Here is a 21907-nt window from a genome sequence, read left to right as displayed (position 1 = left end):
GCAAACACACCGCAGACAATTAGGGAAGTCAGTTCCAGTTTATTAGACGATGAGAAATCAAATGCAACATATTTCTTTGGGGGAAGCCATGGGATGGGGTGTTGTGGAGAAAAAGGCAGAAGGTGGCAGCTTGAATGCCCGGGGATGCTGGTGTCCCGGGTGGAAGGAGGGTGCACAGGCTGGGAAGGATGGCTCATGGGAGGTCTGGGCCGTGCCTGCTGAACCTTTAACCAGCGGGTGCTGAGAAGGGCAAGCGAGACACCTTCTTACAGCTGCATCGAATTTGATCAGACTGTAGCTCTGCAATCCAGTAATTTGCCCTCAATATAGAGAGTTCTCCCTCTTCCAGAGAGCCTTTGCTCCTCCAGGGAAAGTGAGAAGGCACACACAAGAGCTGGATGCTGTCGCAGGTGATAATGATGGTGACTGAATTCATTTTCTAGAAACAAAATTGGTGGCTTAAATAACAGAAAATTATGGTCTCCTAGTTCTGGAGGCCGGAAGTCCAGGATCAAGGTGTTGGCAGGGTTGGTTCCTTCTAAGGGTTGTGAGGGAGAATCTTCCCTCCTAAGCTTCCTTATGTCTTCACACTGTCTTCCCTCTATGTGTGTCAGCCTCTGTGTCCAAATGTCTCCTTTGTAAGGACACAGTCATATTGGATTAGGGCCCACCCTAATGACCTCATCTTAATTTGACCATCTGCAAAGACCTATTTCCAAATAAGGTCACATTCACAGGTACTAGGGGTTTGGACTTGAACATCTTTTGGGAGGGGACACAATTCAACCCATAATGACAATAATAATGATGATATCTGCTAATATTTATTAGTCCTTTGATGTTCCAGGCATTGAGGATGATCTCATTTAATATCCATTTAATCTTCATAACAACCCTCTGAAGCAGGTACATCTATTATTTCTATTTTGCAGAGAAGAAAAATACAGCACAGAAAGGCTAAGTAACTTGTCCAAGGACACACAGGAAGTAGATGAGTCAGGATTCCAACCCAGGCAGGCTGGCTGCAGTGTCCAAGTGCCTGTCCAGCCACTTCTCTATCGTCAAGGGCTCTGGGAGGGCTGCTCACTCCCCTCATCCCCAAGGACCTTTGGGCCTCTCTGGCCTGTCATCGTGGTGTCCCCTCCTGTGTCCCTGAGTCTGGGTCGGTCCTCTGAGGCAGATTTCCCTATGCAGCACTGGGAAAGCTTATTCCCAGAGTTGGGCCGGGGCAACAACGTGCTTTGTCAGGCTGGTGGGGTTTGTCCAAGCAGGGGTTGGTGCACCCACCGGATGAAGGTGACCCTGGGAAGTGGGGAAGGAGGTACTGGAGTCTGATGCCGGGGTCCAGCCGCTGAGTGCGGGGGAGTCTCCGCCTGTCGGCTGGCCTGGGCTTCCCTGGGCCACACAGCCCAGTCTGGCCTCTCCAGAGTGAGCAAGTTAGCACTCACACTCACACTTCTCCCCTCCTGTCCCCAGAGTTGTCCCAGGAGGAACCAAACCAATAAGTTAACCAACTCACTGGCCAAAAACAGAGTCCACAATCCAGTGTGGAGGAAAGGCAGAGGGAGGTAAAGAGAGAAGGAAGCATTTTATAACTTTCTTGTTGTTGTTGTTAAAGAAATGAGGGTTATTACAAAGTTTTCTGTTTAAAACAAAAATGAATCTTTGAAAGCAGTGATTTTACTTTTTCTTGAAAGACAATTATCCTTGAAAATATATGGTTAATGTCAGCCAAGTCATATTGTGGGCAGAAGAAAATACACTGCACTGTGTTCACATTTTTCCTTGAGTCATTTGATGAGAATTCGAGTGCAGTGAGTCAATATTAGGATCCCCTTGTCATGCAGTGTAGACACCATTTGCATATGTGGCCCTGAAGGGGGTGTCTACTCACTCCTCAGGGTTTTCCAGGCCAAGCCAGCAGGTGGCTAAGAACAGCGGCGCCCAGGCCAGCACAGGCGTCAGACCCCGGCAGAGCCCAGCTCCCAGCTGACCAGCTGCATGCCCCGAGGATGGTCCCTTCACTTGGGGCCTTACCCTATCCATCCCAGAAAACAACCAACAGCCTAGAGCTTATAGCATTGTGGCAAGGATGACTTAAGGTCACGTGTGTAGAGCACGCGAGGGGCTCAACAATTCTCAGCTGTTATTTTCTTGTGGTTTTGTGATTGGGTCACAGGCCTTCTTTCGAATCTTATGAAAGCTAAGACTTCTCTAGAAAAATATGCAGATGTTCCTACACACAAGACTTTGAGTATAGTTTTAGGTGAGGTTCATAGACAACTAGGATTCACAGAATACAAGTTAAGAAAGCCTTATTCAGATATTTTAAAAAATGCCCACATAAAGACAAAAAACCTTTGCACACTCTGGTGGTAGACTCTGGTGAGGTAGGAGGCCAGTGCAGCTACTGGGCCACAGGCCCCTTCCCTGCCCTGTGCCTGCCAATCCCCGCTGCCCCTGCCAGCCCCTCGGGTCCTTAGTTGCAAAGCCAACATGGCGGATTCCTCTCTGGCTGAGAGTCCTGGCTTGAGTGAGGCCCCCAGGATGCTTAAGTCTTACTGGCAGGACTGAGGAACTTGGAGAGAAAAGGCTGGAGACTCAGTTGACGTGGACACTTCTAGAGCAGTGATAATTAAGCCAAAAGAATCCGTCACTCTCAGGTCGTGTGCTGGGCTTCCAGTCACGGCCAACAGTGACTGTGGGTTCAGTCGCCTCCATTGAGCTGGAACCAAAGACCATTTAAACCCCTCCCATCTAAACAAGAGGGTATTTAGACAACATGAGGGCTGAATCAGAGTGTCTGGGGCATGCTCTGTGGAGGGCTGAAAAGGAACAGATGGAAAACAAAGGCAGTCTGTGAAGGAACTGAGAAGGTCAGGTCTCTGAGGAGGGGAGAAAGCTGAGACCAAGGACTCTCGCTGGACAGCACAGAGGGTAAGGCACAGACTTAGGAGTGTTCAATCTGAGTTGGGCCCCAGCCGGTCACTTTCCAGACGATGGAGCCTAGAGAATTTGCTTACTCATTTTGAGCCTCAAATTCCTCATCTGTAAAGTGGGAATCCACCTCATAATTATCTTGAGAATTAAATGTGAACATCTACGTAAAATATTTAGCACAATGACAGGTTCTAGAGGGGCTGAAAATGGTCCTCGCTGTTATTGTCTTCTTATCATCACCGTCCTCACTGCTCTCACCCTCTGCTGCGTCCCCTCTATTCAGCTCATAGCAGTCACTGGAGCAGTCACCAGGCCCATGCAGGGGAGGCAGAGATGCCAGAGCCACCTACCCTGGGTGTAAATCTGATCATATTTACCCATAGGCTTCAAATCCTGACTGCCTCCTCCCCACCCTTTATAAGTCCAGCCATCTTAGAGAGTTTTCCAAGACTTGAGAATCTGATGTCTGCTCAGCACTCCACACCCAACCCCCTTCACCACCGCTTCCACATTCCAGCCACCCTAAATCATTTGCAGTTCCACAAGTGGCACTTTGGGGATGGTTCTTTATCGGGAAGGGGAGTTCCCTTTCTCTTAGTTGTCCTTCAACAATCTGGTCAGACATCACTACTTCCAGGAAGCCTTCCCAGATCACCCCTACCTGAAGACTGAGGGTGTTTTCATGGCTGTTGGTATCACACTGTATTTCTTGTTTCCTTAACTGAGTCTTTTTGTTGTTTGTTAGCACAGACCTGATATCTAGCAGGTCCTTGATACAGTGAGTTAGTGAATGATTAAATGAATGAAGGAAAACAAGACTAGGAAGGAAGCAGTGAGTTTAGCAACAGTTAGCAGGAGGCTCTGGAAAGAGAGCTCAAATAGCTCTGGGTAAATTCGTTTCAAATCAATTTGACTGAAAATCCATTTGTCTAAAATTCCTATACTGAAGAACAAGCAGGATTGCTCTGCTAACATTTTGTTTGTAGTATAATAGCTGATGGTCCTTAAACACTTTCATACCTTAGGCATCTTTTGTTCTTCAGAACGCTTTTGAGCATTTTCAGTTTTTTAGCGTATTCAACTAAGGTGCATCTCTGCATTATTTGACTAAAATAGTCCTTAAAATTATTTTAAAAAAAGAATAGCTAAGTGGGCAGGGGGTAGACACTCGAAAATGAAAAAGAAAATGTTTAAAAGAGTCTGAAATTGGCCTGTCTGATATTCAATTTAAATTTCACAAACACAGTCATCAAATGTGCGTTATTAAGCAAATTAAGCGTTAAGAGAATTCCTTTCAGAAGACTGGCTTTTTCCAAGGCAAGTGAGGGCACTGATGAAAACATCCATCTGGGAGACAGGGGTGGAGGACACCACGGTTCCCAAGAGCCTCTGAACCAAGCCCCTAACAGCAGCCCCCAAGCTCCGCCCAGGGCAGGCGCTCTACTCTGGTGTGAGAGGGACAGCATCCCTGCCCAGCCTGCCAGCCCGACCGGCTCTGGCTCCCAGCAGCAGTGACCCAGCCCTCTCGCTTTCTTTCCTCTTTCCGCTTCTGCGGGCCATCGCTATAATTTGCAGGTGCCAGCATCTTCCTGTTCTATTTCTGCTGAACAGAGAGGAAGCGGGGCAATCCGGGATTTAGACTCCATATCCTTCTGATTTAATTGTGAACATTATGAATATTGTGAATTGAAAGGAGCAGGGGAGAACAATGGTTTTTCTCCATTTTTCTTTTAAACTTGGGAGATGCTTCCCAGTAAAAGCAACTCAGATGCACGGGCACCAACATGCATGTTCAGCCAGCTGAGGAATTGGTTTTTGAGCACAGATCGTATTTGAGGCACCACCCGCCTCTGCTTGCACAGGGGCTGCTCCTGTACACACGCAGACCCACGCACAGCGTTAAACATAGAGTGTGTGTATTAAACCGGTGGGGCAGTGGATTAGCTAAATGGATATGATTAAGCTTCCTGGGAAACTGCTGCCTTCACGTTGCCTCCGGGGCGGGCGTGCTGCGCTTAGGCGCTCCTAAAGAACCGGCTGAGATTTCAGATGTCTCTTCAATTTGTCCCTCGTGATAGTTGTTTAAAAAGCCGTCACTTGAGGGAAAACAACCAGGAGAACAAAAACCTTACATTGCGAACGACTTCAGCCCTGTTAAGAGGATTGCTACGAATATCAAAGAGAAACGCAGGAGAAACGCACAGGAATAAAGGGCACCGTTACCGGGACTGCTATGAACACGTGTAATGCCATCCAACACCGTGACTCCTACTTCCTCTATAGTGTCTACTTCAAAGCATAAGGCCTGAAGCTCACTCAGGCAAAAAGAAAAATTTTAAATCCCACTGACATTTTCCTTAGAGTAAGAAACTTCAGAATTAAAAAAAAAAGTTGCTTGACTCCTCTCCTTGGGACTTTTTTTTTTTTTTCTCCTTGGGTTTTAGAATAACTTGGAGTCAGGGTTTAGAGCCAGGATTTAGGTATCCTTGGACCCCTAAGGTTGTGCAAAACTGTGTATATGAGCATATTTCTGGGCCTACTTTTTTTCTATTACATTTCCACTAAATATTCAGCCCCAGAAATACAGACCCACATGAAAGTGTGGCTGGGCAATCTGCTCTAGTCCACAAAGCGCCGTGCCCGCAGGGTCAGCTTCCCCACTTGGTCTTCCTCTGTTTCCTGAGCTGGCCTTTCCCTGTATTTTCTGGGAGGGTCCCTCCCTGTTATTTTCCTCCCACAATCCCAGACTTGGCCACCGCCGACTGCAGGGTTCAGCCTGCAGAGCTGCCTGGGTGTGGTGCAGAGAGTGAGTGAGACAGAGGCCAGCGCTGGGCGCGCGCAGCGTGGCCCAGCCTGCAAAGTCTCCTGCTCCCGGCCTGTGGCTGTTTGGGGTGGGGTTGAGAGGCTGCTTCTTTGATCCCTTTTTTGTAGTCGGGAAAGAGGGCCCTCTCCTACCGCCCACTTTGTCTTATCAGCAACAACCAGGGGCAGAGGGTGGAGAAAACACATCCATATTAGAGTATGACGACCGTCCTCTGGACTAGCAGGTGCTAATGTGCTTTCTGGATTCCACTGTTTCACACTATCTTCATTACTTTTTGTGAAAGAGAATTCATTTTTTAAAAAATTGTACTTTTTTAAAAAAATGGAAGTAGTGAGGATTGAACCCAGGGCCTCATGCAGCTAAGTATGCACTCTACCCCTGAGCTATACCCACCCCTCAAGAATTCATTTCTCGATATGCCTTTAGTGGATTCTATCAGCAGTTTCCTTTGAAGAGCGGATCCCTTGCAGATCTCAGCTCACCAGCCTTCTCCTCCAAGGGGAGCCAGTGCCATCTGAAGGACATCCCCCACAGGTACTCCCACCACAGTCCCTGTCTCTGTCCCTGGAACACTCATCTCCGGCTGGAGCGTCTGTGTTTAGTATCAGTCACTCACTATTGGAATGTAAGTTCCATGAAAGCAGGAAAGAGTCTGGCTTGGTCACCCCTCTACCCTCAGCATAAAGAAGAGTGCCTGGCATAGAGAAGATGCTCAATAAATGTTCACTGAGTAATTTAAGAGACATGATTTTAAGTTCCTGTACTTGGGTCCAAAAAGCACCCTTGTGGATATAGGATCATAGCAATTGATATAAAAGACAGAGTGATTTTGGTTGTCCATAATCTCAGAATTAATAACAGGTTGGTGTAGTTCTCCAGAAAAGTTACTTTTATCTTATGCTTCAATAATGCAAGAACAGTTTTTAGGGTTCAATATTCGACATTCAGCCAACAATCGTGACACCCAGTGCCAGACCCCGTTTGAGGTGCTGGGAATAAATTAAGTGCAAAGTCCTGAGGCCGGAAGGGAGCAGACCGGCAGAAAGGTGGTAGGAAAAGGCCCAGAGGCAGGCAGGGCCTGTGGTGGAACGAGGTGGTCCCACTGCCTCTGCACTGATCAGCAAGGAAGGCTCTCAGCTGTGAGTGAGTGAGAGAGGGAGAGACACTCGGGGCCCAGCGGAGTCGCACGGGGGCCATGGGCTGAGGTGGGGGTTGGGGGTGCGTAGGAACTGAAGATACTCAGTTTAGAGAGGAGTAGCCCTGGGGGAGGACATGTGGAGGAGGGATGAGCCTGATTTGCTTGTAGATTCTGTGCGGCCCAAGAGCTAGAGGCAGCACTGGAGAGCAAGAGCTCCCAGGGGCAGATGTGGACTCGTAGGGAGGAGATGGTCCTAACTGCCGAGGGCTCAGGTAGGCTGCAACGGGAGGGGCATATCAGTTACGCGTACTATCGCTGTTTACATCAGTGGGCAAGTCAGAGTCACTACCAGTCGCCAGATGTGTGTTTGGGGGTGATTCTGAGGAACCTGCCCCTTCAGTCAGTTGCTACGTGTATTCCGACAGAAGTCTAAGCAGGAGATGGAACTGGACCGCCTGCCTTTTTGGGTATAGCTAGAATGGCCAGGCCTAAGTCCTGCTGCACTTTTAAAGACCCAGCGCTGGTCACGTCTCCGATCTGGGCAGAGTTAGCTGTGAGCCTGCTGGGGTCTAATAGAGACCTGCCCCCGCAGGTGTCACTCCAGCAAACAGGCAGGTAATCCACCTCCCTTCACAGACTTGGAAGTGAGGGCACTATGGTAAACACTCCCCTTTGGAATCTTCCCAGGGTCTGTTAACCCTCCGGGGGGAACTTTTTGCACAAAGGACAAGTAGCAGACAAAGCTAACTTCTTTGAGCTGCTGTCTGTGCAGATGACTGAGAAGAAGGGCGGTCGGACTACAGCCAAGCCTCTGAGCCACTGCAGATTCCGGGCCTCTGTTGTCAAACTCAGGTCACACGGCTTTGAAAACGTCTGCATTTTATCCTTTTAAAGTGGGGATTAACACGTCTGTTGGGCTGTTACAATGCATCACTGTTCGGAACAGCGAAGAATTGGGTTTACCATGTGAGGGGCAGTGAGAAGTGTGCTTTCTGATTAAAAAAAAAAAGTCTTATTCGAAAAGACAACTGCTCACTAAACAGATCCTGTACACTGCTGACAGAGAGGGTGTGAAACGGGGCAGAATTTACCTCTTTATCAGAAATTCCACCAGCTAAGACCATGACAGGTGTTAGCAACAGCAGAAATGGTCACAGCCAATGACTAGTCACTCCCCTGCTCAAGAAACTGCAGTGGCTCCCTACATACCTGGGTCCCTTTTCTTAGTTGGGTGTCTGGAGACCCCTAGGAACCAGGCCTTCTCTACGTTGCCAGGTGGCCCAGCCACCCTCAAAACACCACACCAGTTCTCCTGCCCCAAGTCAAGACCCCAAGGCTTACAGAACTCCTGCCCTGTGCTCAAGCCTGAGAAGGCCTAGCCTTTGTCCTCAAGGAATTCATGGTGGCTTGAAGAGGCTATGTCAGCAAGTGGGAGGCAGTCAGCAAGCTGTCTACTGCTGCATACAGAGTACAGATTTTGGACGCTGGCAGAGATGCAGGGAGGGCTTGGAACAATGGGTAGGACTTCACAGAAGGCAAGGATGGGGGCTCCTTAGCTGGATGACTGGATATACACAGTGGTGGGTGGATATATATGGTGGTGGGTGGCGACGTGGCAGCGGCACCCCCAGCAGCCAGGCATGGCTGGAATACCACCCAGGTTCTGTGACCCATGGTGGACAGTCCCCCCCACGCCCGAGCCGGGGTCCTGCCTGAGGCACCACACTCGCATCTCTGTTTTGCTTCCTCCAAACCACAGAAAGCCGCTTGGCCGCATGCAGACCCAGCACAAAGCTGAAGACAGGTCCCAGGAGGCGAGTCTCAACTATGAGGTGGGGGCGGGGTGGAGGGAGAGTGAATGGGAAGATGTCCCGGGTCCCTGTCCCCCAGCAGGACAGTTCTGAGGCTCTTCAAGCCCCCAGAGGACAGAACCTCAGTCAACCACAGCGATGACCAGCCCACAGGGCTCTCTTCTCTGGCTCTTCTCCCTCCACTGTCTCTTCTGACCCCTCCCTTCTGCTTCCTGGGATCATCTCCATGTCAACTACCTGCTCCCACGTCCCTGTCTCAGGCACTGTTCTGCGGAACCCACGAAGGCAGGGATTTCTAGTCTTGCTAGTTACAGGCCTTGCTTCCCCAGCCAGATTAGAGCTGCCAGAGCCCGGGAAGTCCTTGCCTTTGCCTGAAGTCCCTCTCCCTGGACCCCTGCTGCCTCCTGCCAGCAGCCTCAGCCACTCCTGCGGGGCAGGGTGGTGACCGCTCAGGAATGGCTGATAATGAGAACTGCAGCCACCTTTATGGAGGGTCAGGTGCCACGCACTGTGCTAAGAGGCACATTTTCTCCCTTCTCTGATTTAAGGTTTACTGCCACCCTGCCTGGTTGCCTACAGGAGAATACTGAGGGCTTTTCCCACTCAGATCACGTGGCCAGTAGAAGGCAGAGGTAGGAATCAAACCCAGGCCTGTAAAACCAAGAAGGCTGTGTCTGAAGTGAGATGGTGCCTGGCAGGAGGCTACAGGGGAGAAAGATACTATGCTCGTCATTGTCCCAACAACATGTCTTCCCAAACTCCTCCAGCCCTGCCCTCTCCCTGCCACAGTGCAGAGATAGTCCCGGGAGCCTCCCTCAATAATCTGGAGGATGGAAAGCAGTGAAAACTCTTGAGTAGCTAAGCACTGATCAGACACCAGAGAATACATGCCCTGTAGGAATCAGGAATAGCATCTTAGCCCTTACTGCCCAGAGTAGGTGAGACCTCCCTGCTCCCTCCACGCACGTCGGGTCATGGTGGTTCCTGGGACCGGCAGAAGGAGCAGGCAGGAGAGAAGGCAGGCGGATAGAGATGGGAAGTGCTGGGAAGTTGAACAAAGGGCCCCGGCCCACCCTTCCCACTCCTACCTCGGGGCTCCCATTCAGATGGATCACCAAGGACTCAGTACCTGGGTTCCTGGCTTCAGGGTTGACACAAGGTCTTTGATCATTTTGGCCTCGGAGACTGTGACTCCGCCCACCACAAAGAGGATCAGGAGAGGGTGGTCGCTGGGATGGGGCCGGCTCACCTGCAAAACAAACCCCACCAGCGTCAGAGGTGTCTTCAGGTGAGATGAACCCCCCTTAGAGATTACGATCCGTAGGGGTCAGATGTGTTAGAGGTCTGTGAACCCACTGACCAGGAACATGCATAGCATAAATGCAATATTTAAATAAATATTTTATTGAAAGAAACGTTAAAGGAGTTGGGGAATGAGGGGCAGCTTTTCCTTCCTATCCAGTCTGCAGGTCTCAGCATAAACGTGCTCCTGCCTTACAGGGCTCTGTGCACTTCCTTCCAAGCGATGCCACAGCCTGGGGTCATCGTCTGTTCATTTATACATTTGTTTCCTCAAGGGCTGTCTCCTCTACTGGAACATAAACTCCATGAGGCAGTGATCTTGTCTGCCTGTTTCACTGTCGATTTCCCAGTGTACCTAGTGAAGTTTCTGGCACAGAGTAGATGCTCAATAAATGTCTGTGGAACTGACGGATGGTCAAAGCCCTAGGCATGGGGTGGTGGAAGATACACAAAGATGCAAGGGCCCAGGGCCAGTTGTGAGTGCACGCCTTTACCTTCTGCAAACCAGCCTCAGCTGCAGAACTGCTCTACCTAGAACACCACACTGGATGTCCTGGAGAATTCTTCCCGATGCCTTACCAGTAAGGTGAAGTATTCTAAAAAACTAAAGTGAGACTGTCTCCGGGTAACCTTTCAGGAAATGCACTATGCCAACACGGAGACTTAGCGACTAACTGAAAGGGACAAGAAGGGGTTCCTAAAGACAGTGTGTTTTGAGCCCTACCCCGCAGCCTGGGATAGGGTGGGGAGGAGTGAGCAGAGGTGGTATGAGTGCTCACCAGGTTGGGCGAGCAGGCTGGAGACCCAGCCAGGACAGAGCAGCAGGTAGTCCTCACAGGAACGATGCCTCGGGGCTACTGAAGCCAGAGGCGGGAGGCTTGACTCCAGCAGGGAGAAGGGAGACAAAGGTGGTGAGTGTGTGTCTTGTTCACACCCACTAGCACACACGCCACCTCTGGGCCAAGGGACAGTCCCCAGAAGCAGCAGGCTGGGGCAGGAGGAAGAGAGGAAGCCCCTTCTCTTACCCAAGCTCCAACTCCTCTCTCAGCTGGATTCTTCTGACTTCCTTGCTTAAATACATCCACTTTTCAGTGTCTTATTTTAAAAACACTTAAAAAGGTAATGCACGAAGTGTTTCTGGTTATATGTTTCTCCTTGTCTTCTAGAGAGGAAACTCAGAGTGGGGAGGGAGGGAGAGGAAAGAAAGGCAGAAAGAAAGTAGGAATGATAGGTCTACATTTTTTCAAAGTAGGTGGAGGTGAATACTGGGAAAAGTTACAAAACTCTTTGATCTTTAGAAAAAGACTGGACTTCTCAGCCACCATCAGCTTTCTGCCTGGTAGGCAGCTCCCTCCCATGACTGCATTGTTGACTGCTCTCTTCCAATCCATGTCCTACACACCCATGGCAGCCCTGCTTTTGTCCCACCGTTCCCCTGGAACTGTGCCTGCTGCAGTCACCAATGGCCATCGCATGTAGAGTCAGTGGACAATCCTTGTCTTCATTTAACTGGACACTTCTGTGGCATCTGTCAGTTGATGGCACCCTTCTTGGCTACCACAAAATCACTCTCAGTTGTTCCCTTCACCTTCCCAGTGGTCTCTTCTCAATTTCTTCATAGGTTCCTTTTCTTGGTCTGCCCTTTAAATGTCAGCGCTACTTAGGGCTCCATCTTTGGCCCCTTGCTCTTCTCATTCAAGGACCTCGTCTACTCTTATGTCTTCAATAATCTTTTATATACTGCCCAAATCTATGTCTTTAGCACTTCTGTTGAGTTCCTGTGGCCATCTCCACCTGGATGGCTCCTGGGATCCCTAAACTCAACAGATTTCAAATTTGATGCACGATCTCCCCGCTAAGTCTACTCCTTCTCTTGACTTTCTAACAGTATCACCACTCACAGTCACCGGAGTCAGACTCCTGAGAGTCATCTGAGACTCTGTGGTCTCTTCCATCTCCCAGATCAAGTCCTGTTAATTCTCCCCCTGTTCTGGTCAGTTCTCATTCCTTTCTCACTAGATTATTGTTATAGCCTTCTAATTTGTCTCCCTGCCCCTGGTCTGGCCATCCCCCGTCCATTCTCCTCATTCCTGCCTAAGTAAGCTTTCTGAAGTGCAAATATTAACTATTGAATATAGTGAGCACTATACTAAATCTTTTTGTGCGTTCATTATCTTATCTGATTCTCAAAAATCCTTCAGAGGCAAACGCAATATTTGGTGTATTTTGCAGATGGAGAGATTTAAGGTTATACATGTGACTAAATCGGGGAGCTAGGGGCCAGCCTCCAGAGGCCACCTTCTTAAACACTCCACAACTCCATCATATGCCCACATTCTCTCTGGAATGAAAATAAATTCAAAATCCTCAATTCAGTATATAAAGCTCTTCTAACATGGCTTTGTTTTTTGCCCCTATTTGCATCTCCTCCATACACACCATTTGCTGGAGTCACTCACAATGACTTTAGCCAACATAAACGCATGGCATTTTTTTTTAACATTTTGTTAAACAAACAACACTGTACTGAACATTTGCACTGAAAAGTGCATTTATCACAAATGTTCAGTTTAGTTTCTTTCCGGAAACTAAACAAATCCATGGGACCAGTACCCGGATGAAGAAACAAACAGAAAGCCAGCACCCTGGTATCCATCTTAGGCCCCCTCGTGTCAGTACCTCACCAAGGGTAACTACCATCTTGACTTCTAGCACTTAACATGGCACTCTGCTTTTTTTGCTCAACAATACACCCTGGAGATTTCTGCATATTAGTGGGAAAGATCTGTCGCCCATAGGCATTGGTTGGGACCATTCCAGTGGGTTTTGGCCTCTGGTTACTAAACAGTTTTAGTGTCATCTGCATCATACTACTTTCTGTGGTGTGTACAGTTTCCTCTGTGTGAAGTACCCTCACCTCTCCTTCTTTACTTCCTTCCTTCTTTCTCTCTTTAAAAGGCATCCATTCCTCTAAAGTTTTCTCCCTAACCACCTCTCAACTTTTGACCTATGACTTGAATCTGACAGATACCTCTGCCTTGGCCTTGTCAAACTGGACTGAGACCTTGACATAGCTGCCTGTCTCTTCTTCTGGACTGTAAGCTACTGGAGGGTAGGGACTAATCATATTTGTCTTGGCATTTTGGGCTCCGAGCATAGAGCAAGACCATGGTCAACTTTGAACAAATGCTGCATGAATAAAATGAATGGATGAATGAATGACTGAGGTCCATAGGTTAACTGGAGATATCTTTCTTTTCTTAGATGTCTTTTAGACACTCACTCTGCTTTATGCGTGGTTTCCCCAGACTGGGTAACTAACCCAAGGTTCCTTCCAACCCTACAAACAATTGTTTCTCACTTAATCCTGGGACAGAAATACAACTTGCTCCAGAAATTCAAGTGGTACAGTATGTTCCCAAAGACATATGCTTTCCATAAGAGAGCCTGGACCCTGAAGTACACTGCGAGAATCTTGGAAGGATGAATTGAAAGATGAAAAGGAAAAAAGAAATGAACAGCAACAACAAAGAATAATACCCTTGAGCCAAGAAGCTGAGAGAATGTTGATTTTGGTACAAATTAACAGGTCCCATTAATGCACGTTGCTGTTGCTATTTTGGTTTCTGTTTAGATTTATGTTTTGATACCAGATTTCCTTTTAGAATGTGTCAAGTCGGCAGGCTATTGGGAAGTGGCATCTCTTCAGTCTTTTCCATCCGAATAACACATTCCTTCTAATCAGCCACACTCGGCTGAGTCCCATTTGTATGTGAGTTCACGGTGTAAGACACTTTGAAGAGGAAAGATTTAAGCATCATGACTGCCATCACAAACACATAGATTAATGAAGCAAGTCAGACTCACTGCTCTTTCTTTCATTTGCTAAACCTTCGCCGGCTGTGATTTTAAGACATCAGTTCTGGGCAGAGAAGACAGTCTCTCCCTACCATCCACCCCAGCCTTTGAAGCAGAGGCTGCCGACACCTTCTCTGCAGCTGTGGGCCCCAGAGCGCCCTTTGATGTCCTGATTGGTTTCTACCAGAAGGGTTTCCTCTGTTCCCAGTTTCTCTGGAGTTTACTAGGCATTCCTGGAATCCTCTGTTTCTCTTTGTATGTGACTCGCTTGTCCCCAGCACAGACAAGGGTCAGGTCCCCTGTTCTCCAAAGATGGGCAAGGCCTCGTAGGAGGGAGTAAACTTAACAGGAGCATGGCCCCCAGGGCACTGGGAACAGCCATGCTGACTTTGAAGACGGCTTGGTAATGGCTTGTCCTCCAATGGGATTTTTCTGTTTTTGTTTTTGTTTTTGTTTTTTTATTGTGATGAATTTATTCTCAAAGTATTTACATGTTTGCAGTTAAGTATTAGCATCCTGCCCAGAAATAACTCCTCAAAAGGCCACTCCAGCTCTGCCACCCACCACTTCACATCTAGCACTGCTTCTTACTCATTTAACCATCCGGTCTGCAAAGGTTTGCTGAGCAGCTAGTACGTGCTAAGACACTGCTCAAGGCACCAGGGACTCAGCAGGGGATGAGCCAGAGAGGAATCCTTGCTGTGGCAGAGTTTATATTTTAGTTAGAGAGAATGACAAAATACGTAAGTAAATTGGTAAGTGAGGAGGGTGGGGAGTGCTGTGGAGGAAAATAAGGCAGGAGGTGGGGAAAGCATTACTTTGCACACTCCTCAGACTCTGTGAATTAGGCAGGCGCTCTGTGTGACAGACAGAGACAGTGAGGCTTACAGAGGTGACTTATCTAATGTCTTCCAGTAAGTAAGCTGCAGGGCTGAGACAAATCCAAGTCTGCCTCACGGCAGAGTGGGGTGCATTCCACACACCCTCAGTTATAAACAGACTCTTCGAACTGAAAGCATTTTTACTAGCTTTCATCTCTTAAAACGCTGCACTTTTAGTTCTTTAGCAACATTAGCCGATTACCAGGTTCCTCCTGGGACTTATTTGATCACATGGCAAAGGTTTCCATGCTGCCAGGGCCACTCTGTCCTTTAGCTTGACCTCCCTGCCAAGTTTGGTGCAGTGGATGGTTTCCCTTTTCCAGAAACTTCTCTCCCGACCCTCTCTGCTTTCGAAGCCCTCTCAGTTTCTCTCCCTCCTCCTGGACTCTCCTCTTGCTCGACCTGCCCCATCATGTACGGTGTTCCCAACTGCTGGGGCCTCTTCTCCCTTCCTGCGTGGCCCTGTCCTGTCCACGATCCGTGCCTCACACACATCAGCAGCCCCAACTTGCTACTTTTGGCCCAGGCTCTGCTGAGCTGCAAAGCTGTCCTCACAGGCCCCTAAACTCTAAAATGCAAATTATCTTCCTCTCCATTTCCGCTTCCAAGTCAGAGACAATGGTAATACTGGCCATCAAGTCATCCCCTACTGGGCAAATGACGCTGGACAACACCCTTTCTTTGCTTCCACATCCCATCCGTGTGCAGGCCTGTGGGGTCCACCAGCACTGCACCCCTGCTCCCATTCCCTCTGCCTACCTGAGCCCTGACGCTCATCTTCTCACCTTCCCTCCCCAACCTGATGCCAGTCTGACCTTGTTCCCCCCATCACTGCTGCCAGGGTGATTTTTATAAAGTATATACTGCTTATATACTCCTAAAAAATATTTCATGGAACTTCATTGGTTTTGGTCAAACTCCAAACTCTAGCCCTTTTTAAAACTTTTTTCTGGGGGAGTAATTAGGTATTTATTTATTTGTGATAGAGGTACTGGGGATTGAACCCCCGATCTCATGCATGCTAAGCATGCACTCTACCACTCAGCTACACCCTCCCCCTTATCTCTCTGTCTTCATCTCTTCCACTTCTTACATGCCGCTCTTAGCTCCAGCCATTGGGAGCTACCTGGAATTCCTTCAATGCAGCCTGGCATTTCACCACTTTGTTTCTCACTCTTCTGGTCGGACACATTCAGCTCCTCTGACTCCCTGAATGAGCTCCCCGTTCTCTGTGCCTTCACACCCCGTCCAGACACCACTTAGCCCTTCGCTCTGCACTCCTCAATGTTCCCGTCCGTCTCCCTAACAAACGGTAAGCTATTGATGTAAGCGATGCCGCGGCAGGTAGGATGTCTGGTTTGTCTCTTTATCTTCCTTATCCCCAACAGGGACTAGCACACAAAAGAGGCTCTCTGTAATTGCTCACAGGCAGACAAAGTTCGCTGCCTGCCAAAACTGAGTTTTTGTTTAATGATTCCTACCCAAATCCATCTCACTAGAACTTATGGGTCAGATTTAGCGAATGTTAGACAAAAATCAAGCCACAGTATGGAGCATAATTAAGAAAAGGAAAATATAAACAATGGTTATAAATAGTATTGCAAACAAATTCCAAGACTTGTGCCGATTTAATCAACCGACACCAAATGCTGAGACATTCTCCTCTTCTCAGAAGTGCCATTAAGTACAATGGACTGAAGCCAACAGTTCGTCTCTGAGTCTCGTTTTTCTTATGTAAACAATGTGGAGCTGGATGAGGTGACCTTCAGGCAGTCCAGCTCTCACAGTCCAAGAATCCGACATCAAACTGCACCTGAAGCTCATCACTTTTGCCCTTTATCCTCACAGCATCCTTCACCCCTGCTGTAGACGCGTCTGAGGTGTCTGTCCAGCCCACACGTGAACAGTCTCCTCCATATGCATGGTCATGGGATAGGCTCCCGCAGCCGTGTGGTTACAGTGTGATCCTGCCCCTCAAGCTCAACTGAATAGTCCTGGAATGGGCCTCGACCCAGGCTGGGCCGACTCGAGACCCTTCCTAGGAATCAAGATTTGACCTAAGACAGATGAGGCCCAGCCAGAGCTGAGCTCTTAAGAAGCATCAAAAGCTATGGCAGAGCTCCCCAGCCACTCACTCAACTCACATTTGCTGAGTACCCTCTGATGCTGGGACTTCTCAGTGTCTTCTGCAGGCCACAGCAAGTCTCAAAGGCCTGCCTGCTTTCCAGTTCTTGGTCCCAATTCTCCCTGATGCTCACTGCATTGCTGCCCTTGGGTTCCTGGAGACACCCTTGGTCCTCACAATGAGGACCTTCTTTGATTCAGTTAGTACAACACGTTGGCAGCTTAGCTGCCACCGGAAGTGTTTCAACTACTTTCCCCTCACCACTTCCAGCTCCGCAGGGCTTGCCTGGTGGCTGTTCCTTCTCTCCTTGTGGGCCTTTTTCCACTGCTAAGGCGGAGGAGTGCTCACGTGAACTCCAGTGAAGGGCCCAGAGGCAAGCACTGGGTCTTCTTTGAGTCTTTTTTCATAAATCTTTTATTTTTTTCCCATTAAGCCTGAATTTATAAGAAATGGGACCACCACAACGAAAAGTTCAAAACCGCTCATAAAAGGACGTAAAAGGGCCTTGTGCAATTTCAGGAGATAAAACCCACTCTCCTCAGGCCGATTCCAGTGGAGAAAACATCTTGACAAATTATGTCCTTTAGTCAAAACAAGCTGGAGTCCAAACACATGGAGTAGATATAAAATGTATTATTTTTAGGAGACTGAAATCCAAACCACAAATTCCAGAAACGCATTTTCAAAGTGCTGCCTATTAGACATGCTAGTTTTAAATTAAATTAACGTTGTAGTGAGTCCGGTAAGGTATGGTTCGATTTATTTATTAGATCATTATCGAGCTTTTCTTGAAGGAGATCAAGGGGGCCCACGCACAAGCATTTGGAGAGAAGGCTGTTTTAAAAATGTCAGGTTCGACCAGAACTGTTTCTCTCCAGTTTGTTATCCTCCATCCCCCAGGGCACAGCCTCCGGGTACTGCCCTTTGAAGCCGACAGCTTTAAGAGGCTGACCACAAGTCTGCCCTCTGGCTGAGGAGGGCATTTAGCTGACTCAAAACACTTTCTCGGAACCACAGGAAGAATGATCTCCCGGGAACCCTGCTCTCTGCCCCAGCCCGTCTGCTCTATCTAACGGGGCCAGATGGGGCCGGCTTGGGGGAGGAAAGTCCTGCCACTCAGTTTCTCATCATTCAGGAAGTTTTTTTTTTCCTTTTGAGATGATATTATTTAAAAAGATATGAGCACATAGCAGGCACGCCTTTAATTCTCAAAGCCTTTCTGGGCTCACTTACTTTGAAACCAGGTCAGAAGCATGAATGAATTTTCTGTCCTCTAGATGGGAGGGAAAACCCCTAGAATAAGCCAAACACTGTCCTCGCCGGGCTGGATAGTGAAACAGACATCTAGGTGGAGTGCAGACTGTATTTTTCCAAAAGTGGCCACATCAGTGTTTTCTGCTTCTTATCCTCTGGTTCCCTTTTAAATAGGAAGAGAGCATGTCCCTCCCCTTGAATCCAGGTGGGCGTCTGACTGCCTGGAACAACAGAGTACTGCGGGAGTGATGCTACGTGGCTTCTGAGCCTCCCACCTGCACTTTCTCTTAGGACACTTGTCCTTATAAGGCAGGCGCCATGCTGTGAGGAAGCTCAGGCCATGTGGAGAGGAACTGAGCCCTTTAACTCACAGGCTGGGCTGAGCTACCAGCAGAACATTAGCATCAACCTGCTGACCATGCAAGTGTGGCATCTTGAAGGAGAGGTCTTCTCTGCTGAGCTCTGCCCAGAGTGCAGATTCATGAACAAAATAAATGACCAATAATATTTCTGAGCCAGTGTTTGGACATGGTTTCTTATGTGCCAATTGACAGTCAGAACAGGTGGGGATGAAGGACTTCTCTGGAGACTCTGATTTATACAGGAAAGTGTGCTGAAATAACATTAAGAAAGTGATTTTAACAGGTTGCAGTCTCGGGGGTGGGGAGGGTATAGCTCAGTGGTAGAATGTGTGCTTAGCACGCACAAGGTCCTGAGTTCATTCCTCAGTATCTCCATTAAAATAAATAAATAAATAAAATAAACAAACAAATAAATAAATAAATAAATCAAACAAACTAATTACCTCCCACCCCTCCTAAAAAGCAGGTTGCAGCCTAACACAAATGAGGTTCTAACTTCAGTAAGGGCAAAATCCAACTGCCTTGACTTCCCTCTCACAGAGGATTTGTCTGATGCAGAGAATCTTGGACACACAGGCATCTTTGTTAACTTTCACTATCTCCAGAAATTTACATAAGTAAGATTGGTCTCTGTGAGCCCCTTCCGAGTGTCCGGGACGGAGGCCCCCAGGTTCCTGCAGCACTGAGGCTGTCTGAGGAGCAGCAGGAGACACCTGAGGAGCAGAGCACTTGCCCTCTCCCAGGACGTGGAGACCGAGCATCTAAAGCGCTCCTGGTGGAGTCGGCGGCCCAGGTTGCTTTGGACTTCGCCTCCGTGCCCTGGGTGGCCACGGTCTAGCCCAGCTGGCGTCTATTCCCTTGAACTATCTTGTCATGGCACATGCACAGAATTTCACCATCCCCTTACGGCTTGCCCCAGGAGGGACAGCCTGTGTCCCCTGAGACTGAGGAGGTCAAGGTCAGACTCACAGTGGAGAAGGAAAAGGGGGTCTGGAAAAACACAGCACAGTCTTAAAGATGTGGTTTCCCACGGGCACAGAATACACTCAGACCTCCAAGTCTCTTAGCAAGAGCCAGTCGGTGGTGAAATCAGAAATGCTTGTGACTTTCGGGGGAGGCGTCTGTTCTATTCTATGTCATTCACTTGTTCATTCAGCAGTTAATCTGTAGGCCCCAAAAGCCCAAGCAATAGTTTTGTACACAGATACAAAGATACTAAAGGTAGCTGTTTTCTCAAGAGCCACAGTCTGGCCAGGGTCACAAACTCATAGAAATACCAATAGCAAATACACATTTAGCACTTACTATAGGCCAAGCACTGTTCTGACTACTCTGTATGTATTAACTTATTTGGTTCTCAGAACAGCCCTATAAAGGAGGTAATATTATCATCGCCATTTTACAGATGAGGAAGCTTAGGCACAGAGAGGCTAAGCGACCTATCCATGGTCACACAGCTAGTAAGTGGTGGAGCTCGAGTTCTAACCCAGACCATCTGACTCTGGATGTTACCACTACTCTCCACTGCCTCCTAAAAACAAATCTAGGCAGTAGAATAAAGTGAGTGCCGTTATTTCTGCATATAAAAATGGCTTTCTATAACAGTGTAAATCAACTATATTTCAATGAAAAAAATGGGGGAAATAGGTTTTTGAGAAGCAGAAAAAAAAAAAGAAAAAAGAAAAAGAATACACTTTCTTGCCTTATTGAAAAGGGGCCTCGCCGTCAATTTGCTTTACCTAATGGAATATTAGACAATTCGATAGCAATGGGGACCTAAATACATTTGTGAAATTGAGTTCGGTTTCTTGCATGCCTGCCATTCCCAATGAGAAGAACATGCCTCCAACAGCTGCTGGTCCAAGGAGAGTAAGATTTGAACACAACCCAAAACTTGGAGTCTAGAATCTGGATTTCAGCTGAGCCCAGCTGATGTAGCTGACTCAGATACCCTTTAGAAAGAAATAAATGTTTTTTTTTTTTAAATGGCCTTCTACTATTTACAAAACCAAAAGAAAAAGTGAGAGATGGGAAATAGAGAAGTCATCCCCATACCTCTCTGGGCCGTGCTCACCCTCCTACTTAACACTCTGTTAGGACGCTTCTCCTGACAACTTTTGAGTTCTCACCCTGCAAAACTAGCCCTTTTGCTTCTGTTCTGTTCTCTGGAGAGACAAAGAGTTGGAAGAAACAGATGTCCATGCCGTCTGTGGACAGAAGAGGCCACCAGGTTCCACTGACAGAGGCAGGGACAGCTTTGTGTCCCTGGACCCAGCAGTGCTGGGCGGTGGGTGGGAGTAGGGGTGCCCTGCTTCTCCGGCATAACATAATGAAACAAAGATGGGCTTTGCCTTGCTTAGTAGCTGCTGGAAAAGAGGGTCAGGGACTCCTTTGAGGGTCACTGGAGTTGACTGGTCCAGCTGCTGCCCTCTATCCCTCATAAAGTTGTCAAAATGGAGCTTTCAGCTCAAGGGCAGTAAGTTGGAAGGAGGAAGCACTGACTGAAGCCTGCTGCCCTCTGGATGGGTGCCCCAACAGGGCTGCTGTGACTCCCTCCCAACCTTCAGCGAGCGCCTGCTGTAGGCCCATGCAGGTGCCACGCGCTGAGGATTCAAGAAAGAATACGACCTGGATCAGCCCTCCGTTCTCATAGCTATCACTTTCATATCCTTTTGATTGACGCCTACAGCAAGACATTTATTTAAATCACAAGTGTGCAGGTAGGTATGACTCAGTTATTTTGTTTCACATCATTAGATGCAAGGCTTCACCTTGCTTGCATGTTCTATTCTTCATCGTTAAAAAGTGCTGATTAGACTGCAATGAATTGAGATCTTTATCCACTGATGTGCAGTGGCTCAAGCTGTCCGGTTAGAAAACACTAATCTAATATTGGGAGAAAGATACCCAACGTGTGTAATGATGCAACAAAATACGTGCAGCCACAGAAGTGTGCACAGAAGGTATTGGAGCCCTGACGACGGCCCTGGGGCCAGGAAAATCCTCTCCCACGTTCTTCCTATTGCTGTCGTGTGGCATCCGCAGCATGTCCTGCAGGGGCGTCCGCTGGTCTGTTTCTCAGCACATCTCTTGCTGGCTTCTCAGTCTGCCCTCACCCCCTGCACAGACCATAGATCTTGCCCGTGGTGACTGAGCCAACGTCATCTGTGAAACCACCTGCGAGTCCAGACAGGACAGGGACAAACTAGCAGCTCAGCGCCCTTTCCTGCTGTAGAACTCTCCCCTTTGAACGACGGTACCCCAAGCACAGAAGGAGCCCACATTGACTCCTTTATTTTATGAGGCTCTATCTGTTTGTTCCTCTCAGGCTCAGCACCAGTGGGCTTTTTTTTTTTTTGGAGGGAGAGGAAACTAGGTTTATTTATTTATTTAAATGTAGGTTCTGAGGATT

The 21907-nt window shown here is 48.2% G+C and overlaps 1 protein-coding gene across 2 annotated transcripts in view; it reads right to left on the bottom strand.

Moving 5' to 3' along the window:
* Positions 1-21907, bottom strand: part of SCFD2 (sec1 family domain containing 2) — a 359971-nt gene that overhangs the window by 3587 nt on the left and 334477 nt on the right. Inside the window, exons 8-9 of one of the 2 annotated variants that reach the window (XM_045525023.2) lie at positions 9843-9962; positions 24-439 (exon numbers count right to left, since the gene is read on the bottom strand). In XM_045525023.2, the coding sequence (XP_045380979.2) occupies positions 227-439; positions 9843-9962 (333 nt within the window). In that variant the 3' untranslated portion in view covers positions 24-226. Of the gene's footprint in view, positions 1-23; positions 440-9842; positions 9963-21907 lie in introns of those variants that run through there. The other variant, XM_010966085.3, reaches the window with a different exon arrangement.

Source organism: Camelus bactrianus, chromosome 2, assembly GCF_048773025.1.
Source record: "Camelus bactrianus isolate YW-2024 breed Bactrian camel chromosome 2, ASM4877302v1, whole genome shotgun sequence".
NCBI classification, from domain to species: Eukaryota; Metazoa; Chordata; class Mammalia; order Artiodactyla; family Camelidae; genus Camelus; species Camelus bactrianus.
This window is presented reverse-complemented; position numbering and strand designations above follow the sequence as displayed.